The sequence below is a fragment of the Arvicola amphibius genome, chromosome 14, assembly GCF_903992535.2.
Source record: "Arvicola amphibius chromosome 14, mArvAmp1.2, whole genome shotgun sequence".
In the NCBI taxonomy this organism is placed as follows: Eukaryota; Metazoa; Chordata; class Mammalia; order Rodentia; family Cricetidae; genus Arvicola; species Arvicola amphibius.
The window spans coordinates 28049537-28073350 of record NC_052060.1 but is presented as its reverse complement, the minus strand read 5'-3'; the positions used below and the strand labels follow the sequence as shown (position 1 = coordinate 28073350).

Here is a 23814-nt window from a genome sequence, read left to right as displayed (position 1 = left end):
AAAGGTCAAAATCAATCATTTTTTATCAATCAAAACATAAAATCATTTACATCATGATTCACTTTGAGTTAAATTTCATGTCGATAGTTTAGTCACTGGAAAAGAGAGTGTTTTTGCCCCTCCCATATTTTTAGCAAGTAGTTACAGAATTGATGTTTTCTGCAACTTTTTAGCAACTCAAACGGTTGCCATATTTACATGTAACGAGTCTTTCTCTGTTCTACCAGTCCCAAATAACGTCAGGGAGACTTCTTAATACTTAAGAAAGTTCAGCCTAAGCTACCAAAGTCCAGTAGAGGAGTGAGAGGATTGAGAATACAAACAAAGAGGTCAAGACCATGATGGGGATACCCACTGAAACGGCTTACCTGAGCTAATGAAGCCTTCCATCTCTGGCTTGACAGTGAGCAAACCAGCGTGAAGCCAAACTAGGCCCTCTGAATGTAGATGACAGTTATATGGCTGGGGCAGTGAGACCAGGATTTATCCCTACTGCTTTTTGGAACCCATTCTCTCTGGAGGGATACTTTACTCAGCCTAGATATGGGAGGAGGGCCTTGGTCCTGCCTCAAAGCAATGTGCTAGACTTTTTGGCGTACTGTGGAAAGCCTTACACTCTCTAAGGTTGGGTTGTGGGGTGATGGGGGTTGTGGGGGAGATGGAGAGAGTAGAAGAAGGGGAGGGAATGTGAAATGGATTTGGCATGTAAAATAAGAAAAGATAGGTTTTTTTAAAAAAGTAAAATTAAATTAAAAAGTTCAACCTGTAACTTAAGATTGTTCCTAACTTGCTTTTATACTTAAATTAACCTGTTCATATTGACCCACTTTCTGTTATGTGGTGTTACTGCTCTTCTGTCTTCCACCTCTTGTTTCCTCTGTTTCTCCTTGCATCTTCTGCTTCTTGACTCCTCCTCCTATTCCTTTCTCTCCCCACCTATACCTCCTGCCTAGCTATTGACTCTTCAGCCCTTTTCTAAACCAACACAGCAATCTATCTTCACACGGTGTATGAATACCCAGATCATTTAAGTAAACCCCATGTTAACATAATAAATATGGGACATTATAAAACTGGTCAATGTAAAAAAATGAACTGGGTGCCCTTATATGCAGTCATCACAGTTTTTTATCTTTTTTGACTATGAAACACAGGGTTTTTGTTTTGTCTCTTTTTTCATTATTGTTTTGTTGAGACAGCATTTTTCTGTGTAGCTTTGGGGCCTGTCTTGGTGCTCTCTCTGTAGCTCAGGCTGGCCTTGAACTCACAGAGATTTGCCTGTGTCTGCCTCTGGAGTGCTGGGACTAAAGGCATGTGCTACCACTGCCTAGTTAGGAAACACACTTTTAAGGAAATAAAATAGAATGACACATCCATTTTACAGTTCCTTTATTCATTTCAGATGATTTATGGACACTCCTTGTTTGTACTCAATTCTTTATTAGGTAGGGCTTAAAAAGAACCCACATGTGTGTACACTTGATTTTCAATGAATTTCTGATGACTTCTGTATAGCAAGGAGGACAATGTGAAAGTCCTTACAAATAAATACTCTATGAAGTAGGAGTTTATTAAAGCTCAGTAAGAGAGAAGAAAAGTCCATTCACACATTCACCTGTTCACACATTCTCTCTTCTCTCTCCCTTCTTTCCATTCCTTCATCTCTCTCTGTCCTCTCTGACTCTCTGTCTCTATCTCTGTCTTGCTCTCTATGTGTGTGTGTGTGATTGTTTTCCTCTCTCTCTCTCTCTCTCTCTCTCTCTCTCTCTCTCTCTCTCTCTCTCTCTCTCTCTCTCTCTCTCTCTCTTTTCCTCCCTCGCCACCGTTTCCTTCCTTCCTCTTTTCCCTTCTTCCGTTGCTTTCTCTCTAGTTCTCCATTCTCCCCCTCCTATTTTATCTACATCTTTCTGCCTCTATAAGTTTGTTCCATTCATGTCCAAATCTCTGAAAAACTATGGCTAACAAATCATTTTGTTTAGGAATGTCAGTTCAGTTCATGTGCATACTGTATGGGTCTTCATTTGCTGTGATGCATTTTGAGTAAGCTCATCCTGGCTTAATGATAAAGCAATAGGCTCCCCCAAGAAATATGGAGAGGAATCCAGATGAATCTCCTCCATCAACTATGGATTTTCCCAGGTTGTAGAGATTATTCCTTGCAGTGGTCAGGTAAGCCTAATGCAGTTTTTAATTTGGTAAGAAAAGAAATTAAATCCAAGAATTTATTGCATCAACTCACAACCTCAAATTGTTTCCATTTTCTTATTCCCAGGGGTCTTTCCTCAGAATTAACCTGCCAGAAAGCAGGAAAGGAATAACACTGATTTATTACTAAAGGCAAAGAGTGACTTAAGCTTGAGGGATATTATGGGGAAGGCTCTAAAGGGAAGGAGCACATTGTGTTTAAGTTGACACAATCAGAGAGGTAAGTCATTAACTAAAAGTCTGACATAGACAGACATTTAATTTAGTCTTCTAGCCAACTAGTCCCTCAAGATTATAAAATCTTACTGTAACCTCCCAATAAGCTGATCATTTAAATGATACATGAGAATTGACTTGCTAGTTCACTTCAAACAGGAGACCCCAGAGAGCACAAAGATGTCCCAGAGAATCAGTCATTTACAAAGGATTTATAAAAGAAAATGCCAGGACCAAAGTTTATGTGACAAATGACAAAAAGCCACCTTTCATTTCATTAAACATTTTTCTGTGCAAATAACCGAGTAGCTTTCAATCTATAAGCTCACATAATCTAATTATCTTCTTAATGTTGTTAAAGAATATTATTCCATTTCAGGGTTTTTTGAAAATTCCCTAACCTCTATCACTCAAAGAATAGTATGAAGTACTGCTGAAATATATTTCTAGGCATAAAGATCAAAGCGAGTTCCAGGGGAAATTATCAGTTAAGGAATATAGCCTTTCTTCCTAATAGGGTCTCCACGCTACACTTCAATGTGAAGTTAATGAACAAATTCTATTTCTAGATCATCCAATTTAGATATTTTCAGTCTAAGTTATTTTAATAACCTGCTGGGATTACCACTAATTTGACATATGGTTTTATAAACTTTCATTTTTATAGCCAAGTTTTGTATAAGGATTCTGATTTCAAACAACACATTTGTAACACACACACACACACACACACACACATAGGCACATACACACATGTTGAGTATCAAGACAAACCAAGGACTTTAATTATTTTATAAACTTCTGGCTTTGTTGTAGGAGGAAAAAAATACTGCAAGTGTAGCTGTTACATACCTCAGTAGCGAACTGCTGCAGCCCACCAATATTAATCGGTCCCTCTTCTGCAGCATGCAAGTTGCATCCTCCCACACAGAGGTCAGAGGTTGGACAAACCATTCCACAAGTAAGACCAAGAGGATTGTCAGAAAAAATCATCTTCGCTGCGCCATAGTAGTTCTATAGAGATAAAATAAAACCAGAGTTTGTATTAAGGCATAGCGTACCTGAAATGCCCAATTGTGGCATTTTATTTCTTCTGGCAAGAAACAGCATTAAGGCTCAAGATGTCGAGAAGAAAATGAGATACATATTCTGTGAAATTGTTCATCATCAGGAATCTGCCCCATCACAGGCAGAACACCATTCGCATGGGGAACTTTATACATGTGTATTAATAAAAGAGTAGTTGCTCAATTTCAGAAATTTAACATTTAAAAGACTGTTGTTTACAACATATTATAGTATATCTTTATATCTTTCTTTAATTTCTTCTTTATGTTTTTAGTGAAGGAACTTTGGAGCACTGCTAGACAAAGTATATATATATATATGTATATATATATGTACATATATATATATATGTATGTATATATAGAGAGAGGGAGGATTAGGACTATAGCAATAACAAAAAGTTATATTCAATAAGTTTCCATATGGCTAAATAAAAAACAATCAGAACTCTTCTCCTTGTTCTACACAGTACTATTTCAAGACACTGTTGACTGATGTTCCCCAATTGCACCCTTTAAGCAGCAATCCAGATAGGGACTTAATACAGGGAGGGACTCCTGTTCTAGACCTCAATCAATTCATTCCCCTCACTCATTCCCTCATATTTGATGTCTATACAATAGCTTAGGGTTTGTCTTATTGTCAATAACTTTGTAACATGATTTGTTAAAAAATGAGATAACCTGAATTATGACCTACTATGTATAAAAATATTTTTTAAAAAAATTTTGTGTAAACCAAGACAGTCAAGAAGAGCCTAAGAAGACATATCACAAAAACAAAAACAGTGTCTTGAAGTGAGTCCTACAAAAAAATAAAGAACATTAGAAAATCAAGGAAATTCAAATAGAGTGGAGATTTTCATTAAAACAAAATCGGTATTGAGTTCTATGGTTATAATAAAGGTCATATTCTTGCAGCTATGCATGCATACATAGACACACACATACACACATGAGTGGATAAGGGAGCTACGTGCAGATCCAGGTCACCGCCCTTGTAGTGGTGTCACGGGCTTCCTGTTTAGTCACTTAGGCATTTCCCCACCACTTTGGCAATCCTTGATTCCTTCTGACCTTCACTAATAACTCACTGTAGTAAATGTCCAGAACTCAATTAAGAACATTCTAGACTACTAGTAACATAAAAAAATAAATACCTGGTCATTAAGTAAAAGTAGTAAGTTAAAGAAACATGTAAGTTGAATGAGAACAGAACGACTAAAATAATGTTGATAGCAATTCAAGAGAAGAAAAGAAGAAAATGGGCAAAATAATTAAAATCATCACCACAATTCATAGATCACTGTATTATAAAAGAAAAAAGTTATAAATTAGAACCTAAAAAGCAAAAAAAGCTATGGTTTTAAAAGTATTCATGAAGACTTAAATATATTGGCTTAATTTTATATGTCTTCCAAGAACAGCTGTGTCAGATACATGAGAAAGATTAACCAATATATGTTTTTAAACAGTATTAATATGGTTTGAAATTCAGATCATAACTAAGGAACTCGAGGAATAAAAATCAAGCAACTGGCTGACAACTGTATCAACTATCAATATCAACTAGCACATGAGCAATTGAGACAGAATTAATTCTAAAGTTTACTACCCATGGCAATAAAAACTATCATCTCAGTGCAATTTAGTTAGAACCCAGTCTTTGATTTTCACACACACACATACACACACACACACACACACTCACACACACTCGCACACACATGCACACACGCACACATACCTCATTGGAAATGTAGAATACAGCAGCCCCTACATTCACTGTGTTTGAATTCCACCAGGTTATTTTGGAGCATAGCTTCTTGGGTAATGGTCTTTTCATCAGGAAATTTCATTAAACTAGAATAGGCAACTATTTCTCTTTCGTGACAGTTCAACCACAGCATAAAGAGGAAAGGGGAAAGAATAGACCTTTATGAAAATCAAAAACTCAGTGCTTAAAAGAACATACCAAAAAAAGTGAAAAGACACAAAGTATGTGGAGACCATTATAAGAAATCTGTATTTAGAGTATATTAACATGATATCTCATGGTAGTAGAGAATTACAACCAAAGTATTTGAAACTACTGTGGGTAAACATTCGAGAAAGTTCAGAATAGGCACGAGAGTGATGATGTGCAGTTGGCTAGAGTACTTGATGTAGAAAAAGACATCCAGAAGACTCACTTGAAAACTGTCTATTTCAGATTACAGCAAACCCTGACTGCCAACATCCAGATTTAGATTTCTAATTTAAGCTTTTAAATTAATGAGTTTTATGTTGTTTTTGTTTTTTGATAAAAGGCCTCTCTATAGAGCCTGGCTGTCCTGGAACTCCACATGTAGACCATTATGTCTTTGAACTCACAGAGATCTACCTGCCTCTGCCTCCTGCATGCTGAGATTAAAGGTGTGTGGCACCACGTTCAGGTTAATTGACGCATTTTAATGGAAAGATTCAGGTGTTAAAAGATTGAATAATAAGATTACAGATCACATGGAAATTCTCAGAAAGGAAATTGGGAAAGAGGATGATGTGTCAGAGGGATCACAGAACCAGCCTAGAAAATGGAAAGCATAGGTGTCTATCCGAGAACCAGAAAGATGGTTTTCAAATGGGTCATGCTACATAACTTTAATCTCAAAACTCCAAAGGCAGACGCAGGTGGAACTCTGAGATCAAGGTCAGCCTGGTCTTGATAGAAGGAGAGTTCCCAAAAACTAGAGCTACACAGAAAAATCCCGTCTTGAAAAACAAAACAAACAAAGTGGGTAGTGTAAAACTAAAGCATGAAGCACCTTGCAAGTTCCCTTCTTGGGAAACTCAAGATGCCCAGATCCCTTCAGTGTTTGTTGTTCTGAGTACACCCAGCAGAGCTACTCAGGATCCTTTCAAGAAGGGGGACACCTTCTCAATTCTTCCCAGAAAGGCGCAGGATCAATATCAATTCTGTCTCTCCAACAAGTGAGATGGTTCTAAAGTCCTCTTTCTACACAAGAGATTTGCCTCTCAAACCTTTTAAAAGTAAAGGCTAGAAAATTTAAATGGAAAAGGTACTTCAGAGACACCCAGAAAGACTCCTACTAGAAGATAAACCACCACTTCAACCCTTTCTTCAAGGTGTTCTATCAGTTATAGCTTTTTATTGTTTGTTTCTTCATGTAGAGAAAAATGTACAGGGCTATGTTAGCAGATATGTAAGAAAATTTATTCTCTTTAGGTCCAATCATTTTTTTCTTTGTATACACCATGGGAACTTTATTATTTTGATGATTTTGTTGCTGTTACTAGGGTTTTTTTTTTTTTTTTGGCTTGGTTTAGTTGATATATATATATATATATATATATATATATATATATATATCATGGTGTATATATATGGTGTATTCTGGAGAGCTCAGGATGCCTGACTCCTTCCATGATCAAAACTCGGAGAGAAAAATGATGGTTGTTTTCAAATCAATGACAAAATTCACTAGTGTCTCTTTATTTTTTTTTTTCAAGTCTAAAGCCTCAGTTTGTACCCGAGCATTTTAATGGCACATTCTTCAGCACAACACGTGCCTTTTAGTTCATTTTAAGATGATTATAACTTTAATATTTTTTTGTTTTTACTTTAAAATTAAAGCTTGAAATTACATTAGTGCCATTCCTCTGCAATTTAATGGTTTTCAAAGTCATTATCGGGAACCGCAGAGCTCGTCAAGCCTGCTCTCCTGCCGTACGGTATAACTAATTTAACAAATAGTCCTGCCATATTCAGGCCTTCCTATCACTGCAAGATTATCAATACAGCTGGCGGTTTTATTTTAAAGTGTTCTTCTCTTTTCCACTGACAGTTTTCACAGATGGAAGCATCCTTCCAAGATAAACTCCAATCTGTTGCATTTAAAAAAACACTTGTGCTAAACCTTAGTAAGTTTGAAAGTCTGAGAAGGGTGGATTAACTTTGCTTACATTCCTGGCTTTAGCTATCTAAGAATGAATGGATGAACATGAATTGAATAGGAAATGGCTTTCGTAACACATGCAGGAGAAAGGGGTACCAGGGTAACTTTGTATGAAGCTGTTATTTTTTCCTCAGTGTATAAGCTGTGGTTCTCAGACATTTGAGACATCTGTGGTTCTCAGAGTAGTTGAGACAAATAGCATGCTCAGAACACACAAAAAGCCCTGGCCCCAGAGCCAACATGATTAGGGCACAGAGAGATCTTGCATTCAGAGGCAAGAGTAGTGGGGCATGGGGCTGGATTGTGAGTGGAAAGCCAGAGTGGGGTATCTAGTGATATTTTGTTACAAAGAAACAAAACCTTACTCTCAGGATACATCCTTGTAGTGTTATTAAAGGGTTGAATAGGATAGGAGAGTCTCATATATATTCTAAATTTTGGTAAATTTGATATAATATTATTAAATATCTTAGGAAAACAAATTTAGTCAAAAGTTCTCAGTTAAACCTAAATTGTAAAGAACTTAACATGTTATTCTTGAAAATTTTGTTTTCTGTCCTTAAGTTGTTAACTGGAAAACTTCACACACACACACACACACACACACACACAAGCACACACAGACATAAGCACACACCTTTATACATGCACAAATACACACTCATGTACACATTTACACGTGAGCACATATACACAAAGTTACACAGACACAGTTGTAAATGATTATACACAAACACATTCACAAATGCACATATACATATATATGTATGTATGTATATATATATATATATATATATATATATATATAGTTAAACCCACACAGATAGGCATTGGAGACACTCCTGGATGCAAGTGCTAACACACACAAGAACACTCCCATTGGGAAATATGTAATAATGCATATGATCATATATTGTGAAATATGATTTTAAAAATATACATATGTGTTACATTTTTATGCTGTAGAATATTACTTAAACTTGGTAAAGGTGTGTGGAATTGTATAAAGGTTGTTTATGTTCCATTTGTTTAATTATGTGAAGATGTATTCCATTTGTTTCATCTTGCTTGCCTAAGGCACCTGATTGTTCTAATTAAAAGTAAATGACCAATGGCTAGACAGGAAAAGGATATGCAGGGCAGGTAGAGCAGAGAGAATAATAGGAAGAGAAATCTAGACTTAAGGAGAGAAGAAAGACAGAAGAAGAAGAGAATGAGGGAAATGCCCAGGGCAAGAAGCCAGGCAATCAACAGCCAGAAGACCTAAGAAAGTAAGATATACAAAATAGAAAAAAGAAAAAAGAGTAAAAAGCCCCAAGGCAAAGGTAAATTAAAAGAAACACATTAATTGAAGTTAAAATAGCTAGCCAGGAAAGAGCACCCTGTCATGATTTGGGAGCTGGTTGGTAGCCCAAATAAAAAAATCCTGACACAGTCATCAGTTTTAGATTTTGATAAATTTTAAAAAATGTTTATTGGGGTTTTATTATATCTTTTTAAAACTGGGCATACATACAATGCTGCCCATTTAAAAAAATCAATGGATTTGAGACATCTCTCCATTTTCCTTATGTCTTTTTTTCTCCTCCAAATGCTTTTGTAAATGTTAATTCTATATGTTAAACATTTTAATGCATATTCAAGGAAACTCATGTGAGGTAAAGAATAGGAAAGGGTGGGTAAAAAACATTCATTTAAAAGCCACATGAATTGGTCATGAACATATGCAAATTGGAACAAAATACTTTATATAGAGTACCTACAAATTAAAAGTCACTCTGGTGCTAACATTTCTTGCATCTTGTCTCCTTTTATAATGGGCTTTAGAACTTACAATTCCCCCCCCTGAATTAGTGTTGCCAGCCCAATAGACTTATAGCTGAACCAACTCAATAACTATCTGATGCGTGAGTGATCTCTGCTTATGCAGGCAAGATGATGAAGAACCAGCATGGGCGTTATGCCTTCGCTTTAATCAAACAGAAGAATGCTTTCATTCATACCCAAACCCATCTTTGGGCATGTGCATGTGTGTGATTAAGTGTGAGATCATGTGTTCTGGGATACACTTGTGTGCACGCCGTGTGAAAAACAGACGCCATTAAGTATCCATGCTCAGGTATTATCTACCACAACTGGTAAAGCAAAAGCTCACAAAGACCAGAGGCTTGGGAATATGACAGTCTCCAACTCTCCAGAACATGGGTAGCAAGCCTGTGTGCTAGCTTAAATATGTGCTTCTAGGATTAAACCCAGGACTTCGTGCTTCTTATTAAGAATTTGACGAGCACAGCTACATTGCCAACCCAGCGTGACTTTTATTTTTAATTTTATAATCAATGTTCAAAAAATGTTTCTTTGGAAAATGTCTATATAATTTTCTAAGCACGGCATGATATTTCTTTGTATGACAGCATTTAGATCATTGCATTTTAAAATATTTTTTATGATGATCTTTTATTTTTCTGATATAGGTCCTCTTTTGTCTTGCTTGTCTAGGTTCATATATATATATATATATATATATATATATTTGATTATAACTTACCAAATATAACACTAAGAACAAAAATTAACATTAATGAGTCTTCATTTCACAATTTACATGTAAAACTGAATTTTCCACTACTTATTACATGACAATTTTAATTTTAATTATTTTTCTTGGTTATTCATTAATGATTTGTGTGTGTGTGTTTGTGTGTGTGTGTGTGTGTGTGTGAATGCCTGCATGCTGGCTAGTTTTCTGATAACTTAATGCTAGCTAGAGTCATCTGAGAGGAAGAAGCCTCATTTGAAAAATGCCTGCATAAAACTGGGCTGTAGGCCCAACTGTGGGTATTTTTATAATTACTGATTGATAGGAGAGGGCTTAGCTCATTGTGTGTGGGACCACTCCTGGGCTAGAGGTCCTGGGTTGTATAAGAAAGTAAACTGTGCAAACCATGAGGAGCAAGCCGGTAGAAGGCATTCCTCCGGGATCTCTGTATCAGCTCCTGTCTCTAGATTTCTCCTTGTCTTGACTTCCTTCAATGATTAACCGTGACTTAGAAACATAAGCCAAATTAACACTTTCCTCCCCAAGTTGCTTTGGTCGTTGTAATTCATAACAGCAATAGTAAACCTAATGAAAACAGCCTGTAAGTATATATGTGCATAGTGATTGCCAGTGCCTGCAGAGGCAGATGAGGTTATTGGATTTTCAGGTGTCTGGACTTAAAGGCCATCTAACCATGTCCAATACAGGAGAAGCGGGTGCTCTGAACCACTAAGTTCTATCTGGTCCATTCTCTGTTTCTAAAGACAGAATCTGTAGCTCCTACTGGCTTTGAATTCACTAAAACTATCTTGTCTCAGCTACTCCTGTGTTGCCTGTACAAATTTAATTTTTCACTAAACTATTTTTCACTTATATGATATTAAATCATATATAACATGTTAAAGGTAACCAGAACTATGCAACAAATATAATTATTTTTTACTGTAATTTACATCAAACACACACAAACACACTTTAAAATTATATTTGTCTCCTAGTGTGATGAAGTAGAAACTGAGGATATGTTAGTGCACTTCAATTAGCTCCACATTCAGGAGATCAGGATCCAGTGCAGTAAACTTATCCATGCTACTGATTATTCCACTTCACAACTGGTTCAGGATACACCTGATACCCAAACTGGGCAGATAAATGAAAAGAAAATTTGAATTTTTATTGACACTCTTGCTTTTTGTTTCTTTAAAAGTTTTTAATAAAAATCACAAATAATGTTGGCTATTCCTCAATAACAAATGTTAATGGCAAAATTATCTGCCAAATATAAGTAAATAATGCTCAACAAATCTCACTCCAAATAATCCGATTTGAGCCAATATTTAGAACAATTGCTTTGGCTGCTCACATACATCATGTCCAGTGCATGCACACATATGCATTATGCATGTAGAAGTGTTCATGTATTCAGTGGGTATCACGAGATAGGTTTCTAAGTACTATATGTGATATTTTAATCATCATGTATAACACATACCTGGTTATTTAAGGAATTATAACTAGACTGCAATTTCACACCACTATTTTCTTCTGTGTTTAAAAAATGTCAGACTATTTTTGAGGGTTGGCTCTTTGTTGCCAAGAATATAAGATATTTCTTAAGTGACAGTATGCTGTGATATGTACGACAGTATGTTATTATACAGTGGGTACAAATAGATTTCTCAAAAAATGTTCTCCATTGCAGGCACATTAATTTAAACCTACCACTGCTCTCAAAAATATAATTAGTATTGATTGTAATAATTTATTTTAAATTTTTCAATTTATCAAAGTAGTTTTCAGAAAACTAAACTCAAATATATTTAACATGAAGTTCACTGTATAATACATTTTACTCAACAATTCATATGCTAACAGTACTTACACATCTCATTGTGATAGCAGTATGTTGTTTATCCACCTTTTATATTTTAATACTAAATTGCAACCAATACTTTTCTCTTGCAAATGGTGTAGTATGCATTAAACAGGACACTGCACTTGGGTTCTGTAAGACCTTTTACACTATCAGAGCAGTTAGGAATGAATCACTTATTCTTCCAGGATTGCAAATAGGCATTCTAAACAATATGGTAGTTAGTTAGGTTATTTAAATTCAAACTCCTTTTGGCCTATGTTATGGTTAATTATGTCAAACTTTTTAATATTAAAAATCCTAAGTAATATACTATATGTTTCTTTATGTAGGATTCCTTTTGTCTTGGGACTAGTAAAAGGAAAAAAGTAGGATATAAACTTATTTTATACTGAAATTATTATTACACAATTTTAAAAATAATTCTAATTAAGGAACATTTTTTGTTTTGTTTTATGAGACAGGGATCCTGTATAGTTTTGGTGCCTGTCATGGACGTAGTTCTTGTAGACCAGGCTTGTCTTGAACTCACCGAGATTCACTTGACTCTGTCTCCCAAGTGCTGGAATTAAAAGCATGTGCCACCACTGCTTGGCTTAATATATTTTGCAAAATTAAGTAACATTTTAAAAGATTATTTTTATTTTTGCTGTGGCCACACAAGCAACACAATCATGCTGCTGTTTTAGTGCAGAACTGGCTGAGGAAAGGGATCAGGGGTTGTGAGCACACACTGCTCTTGTAGAGGACCAGGGTAGATGTCCCAGAATATACGCTGATAAGTTCATAGCCTGTAACTTCAGCTTCAGGAGAATCCAATGCTGTCTTCTGACCTCTGTGGCTATAGCATCCATGTTCACAGGTCTGCACACAGATGTGCACATGTGCACATAATTTAAAAAATATCTTGTTAAAAAACTGACTTAAGCTATGCAGTGAAAATCAACTATCCTATTTAAACTGAAATATTTGCAGATTACACACGGCTTGTACTTTGCTATTTATATTTCATCAGCACGTGTTTTAAATAATAGACTACCAGAAGATTTAAATGCTCAGCTAATAAAGAAATTCCAAAGAAAAGCACACATTATTCTAAACTCTTGGTTAGAAGTAAAATGTTATCTTTTATAATAATAAAACAATAATCACAAAACAGAAGAGGTAGATCTGAGATAAGCACCAGTGTATCTAGAGGCAGTGCTTCTTCAGTCTCAACACAACTCAATAAGGTAAATGATATAGATAATATAAACTGGACCTCTGTCTTTAAAACTAGCAAATTCATTACTCCAGTATCTCAAACTCATTGTGTGGGAGTTATACATTAACAAATTAATCTTGAAAAATTTAGTTAATAGAATTATTAACTAATAATACAGTAGCCAATCTGTGCATACATTTGCATTGATCACTTTAAAACCATATTTTATTATAATGTAAACATAATTACTTTAGAGAATACATAGAGGCAGACGTCTATGTAAAGTAAATCAAATATTTTGAAAATCGCCATGCTTTCAGGAAGCTGTTCACAATTTCTCATTGAAATATATTTTATGGAACATTGTAATTAAAATAGCTGATTCCTTTGTGGCAGAATGACAAATAGATGCACAGATAGACTGACAGACAGACAGATAAGAATAATTGAGAATTTAAACATATCTAAATAAACACGACCTTAAGAATGTGCTGATAGGGACATTAAAGTACAGTGAGGCAAAGCGACATTTAAATAGAGCAAGGCAAAGTACAAGAAAAATGTATAGACCTGTAAGACCTTTGGCAAAGGTTGAACAGTCTACACACTGAAATTAAAAAAGGTTAGAGCCATCAGGTGTTATTCTGAAAACTTTCTCTCCTAACTTTATGTTGTTCTCTAATTTAAATTTATCATATATTATAAAATATATATGTACATTGTAAGATGTGATTTATTTATTTTATATGTAATATTTTAAATATAAATATTTATACAACATTTGATAATTTATATATTTGCAAGGAAAATCTTAAAACTTCACGTTGCAAATACTGTGAACAGCTTATGCTAACCAGAATGTTTTTCCTTGAAATGTGTTATGCTTCATATTAGTAAACAACATGCCTATTATTATTCAATAAGATTTGTATTATTAATAGCTAAATAATTCATTTGTAGATTAGCATAACAGCATTGAATAATATAAAATTACATAATAGATAAAAAAATCACATAAAGATATCTCCAGTTTTTACTTTTTCAACATTACAATCTCAAGTGACATAATCAAATATGTGCCTATTTATGCAATAGTTTTTATCTTTAAGGGATATGTCTAAAACAACCATTCTTAGTTATTCAATGAATGGATGTATTTTACTAAATGACTTGCCATTCCAGTATAGCTTGCACTTTGTAATATATAGCTAATCAACAGAAACAAATTCACACTAACACAAATTTACATACACATTTAAATACACACACACATGTGATTCCATATATATGGGAGTTGAATGAGAGTTCTTATTTCCTTCCTGATGAAGATCAAAAACTATCACATACTTTGATTTTTAACAACTAGTAAGTAAATATTGATAGTCCATCTTTTGACCTACATTCTTTGAAAAATATGCAACTTCTACAATGTACTATAGTCATAAATGATTTGTATCAGCATTTCATACTGTTGATAACATTTTCCATTCCTACAACAGCTTCTCCTCCCTTGCAAATTTCAGCAACTTTTTTATGACATTAATACTTGGTCTGAAATAAACAGCAAAAAAATTTTTCATTAAGTTGAGTTTTTTATGGCAGATTATACCCATGTGTATATTAAGATTTATTTTCAGTTAACATGTAGCTTTTAATTTTTAAATTCTCTTTAAATATACATAATATATGCAATTTTAGTCTATTTTTTCTAAAGATTTGTTCATTTTTATTTATGAGTGAGGGTTCTATCTGTACATATGTCTGTACACTGTGTGCATGCTTGGTGCCCATGGAGACCAGAAGAGGGCATCAGATCCTCTGGAACAGGAATAACAGACCTGACCAAGAGGTTTCTGGGAATCGATCCCAGGTCCTCTGCAAGAAGAGCCAGTGTTCTTAAACCTTTGGCCATCTCTCCAGCCCTGTATTATGTATTTCTAAAAATGACCAGTTTCAGAAGTTATGTTTATTAAAGAACAACTTATGAATGAGTCATGTTTTCTACTGAACCAAAATCTCAAATTCAGTATTTATATTTTCTATGCATTCACTTCTCACTCTGTAGACTTGTACTTTTCTAAGTCAACAGTATAGAACATTAGTTATGTTTATAGTAATGTCAATACCTGTTATAACAAATAATTTATTTTCAGTAATCACTCTGATACTTTCACACAGAATTATGGACTTCTTAAAAATCAATGTAGACTTCTCATCAATTCCATATAGTGTTTTTTGTTTATTGACACTATTCCAACTAGTATTCTGTTATGGTCTTTCTAGTTCGAATTTAAAATTATAAAGAATATATTTCATGTAAAGCTAGCTTTAATGAGTCCGATAATAGATAGGTACCCAAACCAAAGATGATGGCAAAGCCAACCGTGCTGTGATACACCTGGAATTATCTTCAACACATTTGACAGCAACATTCCACAGTCAGGAATTGTAAGAACATTGCATATTTGAGAGAAACTTCAAGGTTCACCCAAAATGTGAAACTAAAACAAAACTCTACTAGAAAGCAAGGGCTATATAAGCCTACATTATCACAAAGATAAAGATATTGTTCCTGCCGGGCGGTGGTGGCGCACGCCTTTAATCCCAGCACTCGGGAGGCAGAGGCAGGCGGATCTCTGTGAGTTCGAGACCAGCCTGGTCTACAAGAGCTAGTTCCAGGACAGGCTCCAAAGCTACAGAGAAACCCTGTCTAGAAAAAACAAAAAAAAAAAAAAAAAAAAAAAAAAAAAGATATTGCTCCTTCCCTCTCTCCCATCTGAAATTATAAAATTCTTCCTGTTATAACCAAGTAACTATCCAAAATGAAGAGAAATAGCCATATAAGGAATTTACAATAATCCAGTACTCAAGAATATTTTTGGCTTAATCTCCAGACCATGTTTGATTTGAAGAAAAAAAGGTATTTTGAGGTATTTCAAGAAAATAATGTTAAAGCTACTAACTGACCAAAGCAAATGTAAACCTTTTCTATAAAAACATGCGTTTACTGGCTGAAAGACACTTAAGGAAATGCTCAACATTCTTAGCCATCAGAAAAACGCAACTCAAAACAACTCTGTGATTCCATCTTATACCTGTAAGAATGGCCAAGATAAAACAAAAAACACTTATGACAAATTATGCTAGAGAGGTTGTAGGGTAAAGGGGACACTCCTCCATTGCTGGTGGGAGTGCAAACTGGTACAGCTGCTTTGGAAATAAGTGTGGCAATTTCTCAGAAAATTAGGAAGCAACCTACCTCAAAACCCAGCAACATCACTTTTAGGTATATACCAAAAGGATGCTCAGTCATACCACAAAGACATGTGCTCAACTATGGTCATAGCAGCATTATTTGTCATGGCCAGAATTTGGAAACATCCTACATGCCCCCCAACCAAATAATGGACAAAGAAGATGTGGGCACATTTACACAATGGTGTACTACACATCAGAAAAAATAATGACAACTTGAAATTTGCAGGCAAATGGATAGATCTAGAAAACCTAATATTAAGTGAAGTAACTCATGCATAGAAAGAGAAAAATAATATGTACTCACTCATAAGTGGCTTTTAGACTTAAAGCAAATGAAAACCAGCCTACAATCCACAATCCCAGAGAACCTAGACAAAAATGAGGACCCTAAGAGAGATATACATGGATCTAATATACATGGAAAGTAGAAAAAGACAAGATCTCCTGAGTAAATTTGGAGCATTGGGATCATGGGAAAAGGGGAGAGGGAGGAAAGTGGGAAGCAGAGAAAAATATATACTTAATCAAATTATTTTTTTAAAAAGAAAGAAACCTGCATTTTAAGAGTGTTCATAAAAGTTCCTTCATGGGTTCAAAGAAAAAAGCAGAATAAAAAGTATATCACTAAGCATTAAAGAAAATGAGCAGACAGAACAGATGGTAGAAACAGACTCCTAGCAACTTTGGAGAGTGGAATTAGAGAGTAGGAAAGTAAATATTTTACCTATGGTTAGAATAGTATAACTTGAATAACTAGATAAACATTGGTAGATTATAAATGAGTTTTTAAAAACTCTTAGAAACAATCGGAACTTTTTTATCATGAGTCTAGCCTTTAATGGATGAGCTATCTCTCAAGCTATCAGTTATACAACTCCTGGGCTTATACATAAAGAACACTCCATCCTACCACTAGTAGACTAGGTCAGCTATGTTTATAGCACCTTCATTCATAATACCCAGAAACTGGAAACAACTCAGAAGTCTCTCTACTGAAGAATGGATGAAGAATACATGGTATATTTACACAATGGAGTATTCATCAGTTGTTAAGAAATTACAAATAAAATTTGTAGAAAAATAGATGTAACTAGAAAAAAAATCACCTTAAGTGAGATAACCCATGCCCAAAAAGAAAAACATAATATGTACTCTGATGTGGGATTCCCCTCTATATACTGTGAATATGTTTTATTAGCATTGGTTAATAAAGAAGCTACTTTGGCCTATGGCAGGGCAAAATTAAGGTAGGTGAGTAAACTAAACTGAGCGCAGGGAAAAAGAACGCAGAGAAAGACAGAAACCATGTAGCTGACAAAGGAGAGACATGCAAGCCAGCCACTGAGGAAACAAGACATGTAGAAAATGTTGCAACACCATGGCCATGTGGAAATACATAGACTAATCATAATGAGTTAATTTAAGTTGTAAGAGCTAGTTAGAAATACGTCTGAGCCACCAGTCAAACAGTGTTGTAATTAATAACTGTTTCTGTGTGATTATTCAGGTCAGGGCAGCTGGGAAAGCAAGGCACAGTCTACATTTACATACTCACTTATAAATGGATATTAACTGCAAAGTAAAGATAATAATGTTATAACCCACAGACCCAAGGAAGCTAAGTAACAAGAAGGGCTCCAGTGGAGACATATGAATCTCCCGAGGAAAGGGAAATAGAACAGGCATTGGAGTGGGGTTGAGAGAAGAGGGATGGAAACAGGAGTGATCAGGCTGTGGGAGGACTGAAGAAGAGATTACTGAGAGTGACATCAGGAATTGGTGGGGGGGGCATTTCTGGAACAAGCTAAAAACCTAGTACAGTAGAAACTCCCGGGAGTCTACGAGGGTGACCAAAATAAGTAAGACTCCTAGTAGGGTAGGCATATAGAGCCTAAACCAGCCATCTGTAACCAGGCAAGACTTCCAGTGGAGGGACTGGGACACCAAACTTAGCCACAAAATCTTCGATGTACAATTTGCCCTGCATACAAAATATGCTGGAGTAAAAGTGGCATGGAAATTATGGATGTGGTCAACTAATGACTAGTCCAGCTTGAGACCTATGCTACGAGAAGGGACCAAATTGTTATACCACTCAGAGATCCAGGACCCAAAAGCTAGACATCCCAGGGACCCAGATAGAACCAGGCAGGACCGGTAATGGAAAAACAAGTCAATAAAATGTTCCTAATTACTGCTGTACAAGTAGATAGGAGATTAGGAATATCATCATCAGAGATGCTTCATCCAGTGACTGATGGGGAAAAATGCAAAGACCCACAGCCAAATATTAGACATTAAGCTGGGGAAGAGGGGTAGGAAGGATTGATTGTAGGAAGCAGAGGGGTCACAGAGATTGAAGAAAACCTACAGAGACTGTGGGATTCACAGAGACTGAACCAACAATTAGGGAGCCTGCATTGGTCTGACCTAGGACCTCTGCATATATGTTATGGTTGCATAGCTTGGTCTTCTTGTGGGATTCCCAACAGTGGGAGAAGGAGCTGTTTCTGACTCTTTTGACTGGTTTTGGGATTCTTTTCATCTTGCTGGGTTGTCTTTTCTAGCCACGATATGAGGGGAGGCCCTTTGTTTTAATATATATATATATATATATATATATATATATATATATATATATATATATATATTTGTTTTAATATATATGCCATGTTTGGTTGATATCCATTGGAGGCTTACCATTTCATTTACTGGTGAAAAATGAAGGAGGAGTTAAGGAATGTGGAACTGGGAAGGGAGGAGAGAGGGGAAACTGCTTTAAGGATGAAATGTATGTAAGAGAAAAGGAAAAAAAAGAAACAATAGATATCACTGTAGCTAAAACTCAATGGACCATGAACTATTTTTAAAAAGTCAGTTGTTGAAGATGTTGACAATACTACTCAAAAAATGAATGAAGGAAATCACAGTGCAATTCTATCTCTTCCCAAAAGAATCAGGGGACATAAATTTATGAAAGATAAATTTCTAATACTGGACTCTCTGAATGTGGCTGACAAGGAGGGCTGACTGAGAAGCCAAGGACAAAGGCACTGGGTTATGATTCTACTTCATATACTGGCTGTGTGGGAACCTAATCTGTTTGGATCCTCAACTTCTTAGACTGGGATGGAGGGAGGAGGACCTTGGACTTCCCACAGGGCAGGGAACCCTGACTGCTCTTTGGACTGGAGAGGGAGGAGAGTGGATGCGGGGAGGAGAAGGGAAATGGGAGGAGGTGAAAATATGTAATAATAATAATAATAATAATAATAATAATAATAATAATAATAATGAAAAAGAGAAGCACTTGCTTCAAACACTGCAAAAAAAGAAATTTTAATATGTAATAATATTTTATAAAGTTAAAAAAGAGAAAAATGAGGAGAAATTGCCTCATATGGAAAGAGATTAACCTACACATTTAAGGATCTCCATAAATGGAAGAAAAATTGCTTACAGATAAATCACAATAAAGTTATTTCATACCATTGATGAAATGCTTTAAAATACCACCTTCCCAAGAAACCATCTTCAAAATAGTGATAACGTGACTTTAACTCACCATCCAAATATAGTCACAGATCCTGGAATCATATCCTTTATGAAATAAAATAGGAAACATCGCAAACCCCAAATTCAATGGATAAAGTATTTCTTTTTATATTAATGAAAAAATAAGAAGAGATGCGGAAGCCACAACTATAAAAATACAGTCTTTATAAATAAAAATTTAAAGGATGCCAGGAGACATCAACGGCTTCCTCATAAAGACACCTGGATAAAAATATACATCTAATTGGACAAAATGTGAGTCAAGTCAATCCAACACTGAGTGAAAGAAGCACTTATAAAACTCACATCAACTGCTGAAAAATGGAATTAACATACACAAAATGCTTTTTGAGAGGGAAAAGGGTTGATTCAAAGGAACTTATTCTGTTTAAAAAGAAGCCACTCTGGTTAATGCCTTGGTGACAGGCATCCCGCTATCTGATGCCTACTATCTTACAAGTCACTTGTGATTGCCACTGGCACAGGAGTTCGAAGCCACTGACATAAACCACATGAGCACTTTCAGAATTGTAGACAATGGCAGTGGACTTTGACAGTCAACAGAAATAATATTTTTTGTTTCGTTTTTTTTTCTCTCTCTTGGAGTGTCCTCAATGTCAGGTTGGTTACATTTGTAACAATTCCAGGAAACAGAGGTGTCCATAACTAAAGTCCTACCAAGTAAGGCATCCTGGGTTAAAGGGAAGTCAAAAATCGTGTCGCTACCTTTGGTTTTACATACCAAAAATATTTATATATTTAAAAATTACTGAGGAATAAATTACGGATTCATAGGTGTTTGAGGTACACATAGTTTAATACAAAAATCAGAGAAAGCCCAGCCAACTTTATCAACACTCATTGTGTATTCAATCAGATATTACTTTCTAGGCACTGAGGAGCAGCTGGCATTTTTTGATTAAAGAAGTAAGACAAGCACAGTTTTAGTGTTAGTCAATTACTCCAGAAAAGATAATCAGCATATTGTCTGTGAGAGCATGGAGCACTCTGCAGCTGAAAATGGAACTCAGACTCAGGAGAGAATGCCATCCCGCTACACAGCTCTGTGGCTCTACATGATACACATGCCAGGCATGCACATACATACCAAGAGAACTTGCACAAGAAATAGAAATACTACTTGTGATAGTAATTGCCAGTAAGTTTTCCAGGTTAGAACTTGTACAAGTTCTTATGTGCCATAGTTCTTTCTATAGGGAAAAAGAACAGTTGATTTGTGTGGTGTGTGTGTGTGTGTGTGTGTGTGTGTGTGTGTGTGTGTGTGTCTGCATGTGTGTGCATATGCAATGTGCATTGCCTGTGGAGGTCAAAAAACAATGTTGGGGGGTATCTTTGACCTTCTATCTTGTTTGCCACAGAGGCTCTGTTTATCTGCCTCTGAGTAGAGCAGGCTAGCTGGCCATGAACTCAGAGGGATTCTCCTCTTGTCTCCCATCTCTCTATAGGAACACTGGAAGTGCAGATGGATCTCATTGGCCCGCGTTTCTGTGTGATCTTGGATATATACTTGGGTCCTCATGCTTGCACAAGATGAGTTTTACTCCCTGAACCTTCTTCCAAACCCAAAGAAGCTTTTTTTTTTTTTACTTTATGTTAAATCATCCAAGGAAGCCTTCATGTCATGCTCATTATTAAACTTGTGTGTACTTACTTAATAGCGAAGAAAAAGAGGGAAATCTGTATTTTACCGTTTAACAGAATAGTTTTAAAGAGAACACATCACTACTGTTCAAAATACAGGGTCATGAAATGAATACTTAAGCAAACAGACTTTTCCCATTATATCTATCGAGTTTGGCTTCACACACTCTCAGATAAAGTAGTTTTTCTCAAAAAGAAAGCTACCCAGAAACATAGCCCAGTGTTCACAGTTTGACGACTCCGAAACGCATACTTCCAATTGAGAGAGACAATCGCCAACAACGGCCTGTACTAAGGAAACAGAGAAAAGCTGACTGTGGAGTGACAATAGACCTGAGCGTAGCTTTCGAAACCAGAGTTGTAATCCAGTTTGTAAGAAAATAAAGAATGGACATATTGGTATAAACTCCAGTGACTCACAGAAGCCTAACACAATACAACACCCGCGACATCTTTTTCCCAAAGAGGCACAAGGCTCATTGAGTCAGGCAATTCAATTACTCTCTCACCCTGGGATGAACCCCCTCCTGTGTTCAGGTCCACTGGCAGAGCAGTATGGGACAACCTACACTGTACACTGCCAGTCTTTGTCTAAAAACCTGCAGGCTTCAAAGAAAATAAATCTTTGACCTTTGATGATTATTACAAATGATTTTTGTAATTTCTCAGGAATACACTACTTTAAAAAGTTTATTTCCAGCCTTATTAATGATGAAATTTTCAAAAAAAAAACTTCAACAATTTTAATTAGATTGTGAATATGTTTGAATAAATAACAACATAGAGATAAGTTAAGAAAATGGAAAAAGCTTGTTTCTCTTGTTCTTTGTTTTCTAATATTTATTTGTATCCTCTGTCATGAGTATTTGGCCTCTATGTGTGTATCTGTACCACACGTGTATCCGACGCCTGGGAGTCAGAAGAGTATGACATACATCATACTGGACATAACTGGAGTGTTAGATCACTCCGAGCCACAATGGGGGTCCTGAGAAATTAGCCCTGGTCTCCGACAAGAGCAGCAAGTACGCTTAAGAACGGAGCCATTACGCCAGCCCAGAAGAGAGGGAGTTTGAACAACAGAACAAAGAGACCTTTCTCATGTATCTCACAGAGGATAGCAGCCCTTCAAAGATGACATCATTCTTTTGCGTCACTTTCCTGCCATTAGCATAGATTTCTGAATGAGTGCACCGTGTCACCTTTAGGTTTTTTGCACTTCTGGTGTGGAACAGAACGGAGACAACTGAGTTAGCACGCTTCCTAGATTGATGGCCATCAACCAACCCCACATTTCCGATAGGAGTACTGTTCATGTAGGTATGTGCTTCAGCCAGAATATTTTAGGCTTCAAGCTTTGCATATTTCGGTAAGATCCTTTGTAAATGAATTTAATTTCAAGCACATTCCACGTGGTGGTATTATTTAACAAGTAAGACAAAGTTCTGATGATAATGACTATTTTGAATACTATGCCATTTAAGGCCTGATCCCTTATAGAATTTTTCCAAAAATGCAAAGCAGATTTCCCAGTCCCTAAGGGATTAACACCTAAATATAGAACACGTTATTCGTGGATTTTTACAACCTAATCACAACTGATTTGTGCATTTCCACTTCCTTTCCTCATGGTATCTTGCTCCTGTTTACTTAAGCTACATACCATTTCCTCAAAGAAGCAATGTGCATGTTCACATTCCTTCTTTCACACACGTTGTATGAACAGTCTTTCTGGGTTACATGGAATGCAGCATCAACCAAAAGAAACTCTAATTGGGTATTTTTAAAGTGTGTCTTTATTTATCTTTCATTGTGTGTCATGATACTTTACTTGTATTTTAATAAATAAAGCTTTCCTGAAGATCAGAGAGTAAAACAGCCCCACTGGTCAGCCTTACAGACCAGGCAGTGGTGACACACACCTTTAATCCCAGTAGCCACACTAGTTTGCCACAGAAACCGGGTGGTAGTGGTGCACACCTTTAGTCCCAGTACGAGAGAGGAAAATAAGATGGGAGGAGATCTCTCACTTATTTAAGTCTTATTTAAGATTTCTCGAGGTAGAATGTCTATTTTGAACTGAGGAAGAGATAAGAGCCAGTGGTTATCTGTTTTGCTTTTCTGACCTTCGGGTTGGACACCAATATCTGTCTCTGGGTTTTGATCAGACATGCTACAATAATGTACTTTTAAGATGATGATGCTGTCATGGCCACAGCAAGGACATCTTAATGCTTGGTACTGACAAACAGTAGGTACTCAGTAGTCACTATCAAAAA

General features: G+C 35.9%; 1 protein-coding gene across 1 annotated transcript in view; it reads right to left on the bottom strand.

Annotated features, from left to right (window-relative positions):
* Window positions 1-23814, bottom strand: part of Dpyd (dihydropyrimidine dehydrogenase) — a 780348-nt gene that overhangs the window by 587488 nt on the left and 169046 nt on the right. Inside the window, exon 5 of the mRNA XM_038311847.2 lies at window positions 3274-3435. Coding sequence (XP_038167775.1) covers window positions 3274-3435 — 162 coding nt within the window. The remainder of the gene's footprint in view (window positions 1-3273; window positions 3436-23814) is intronic.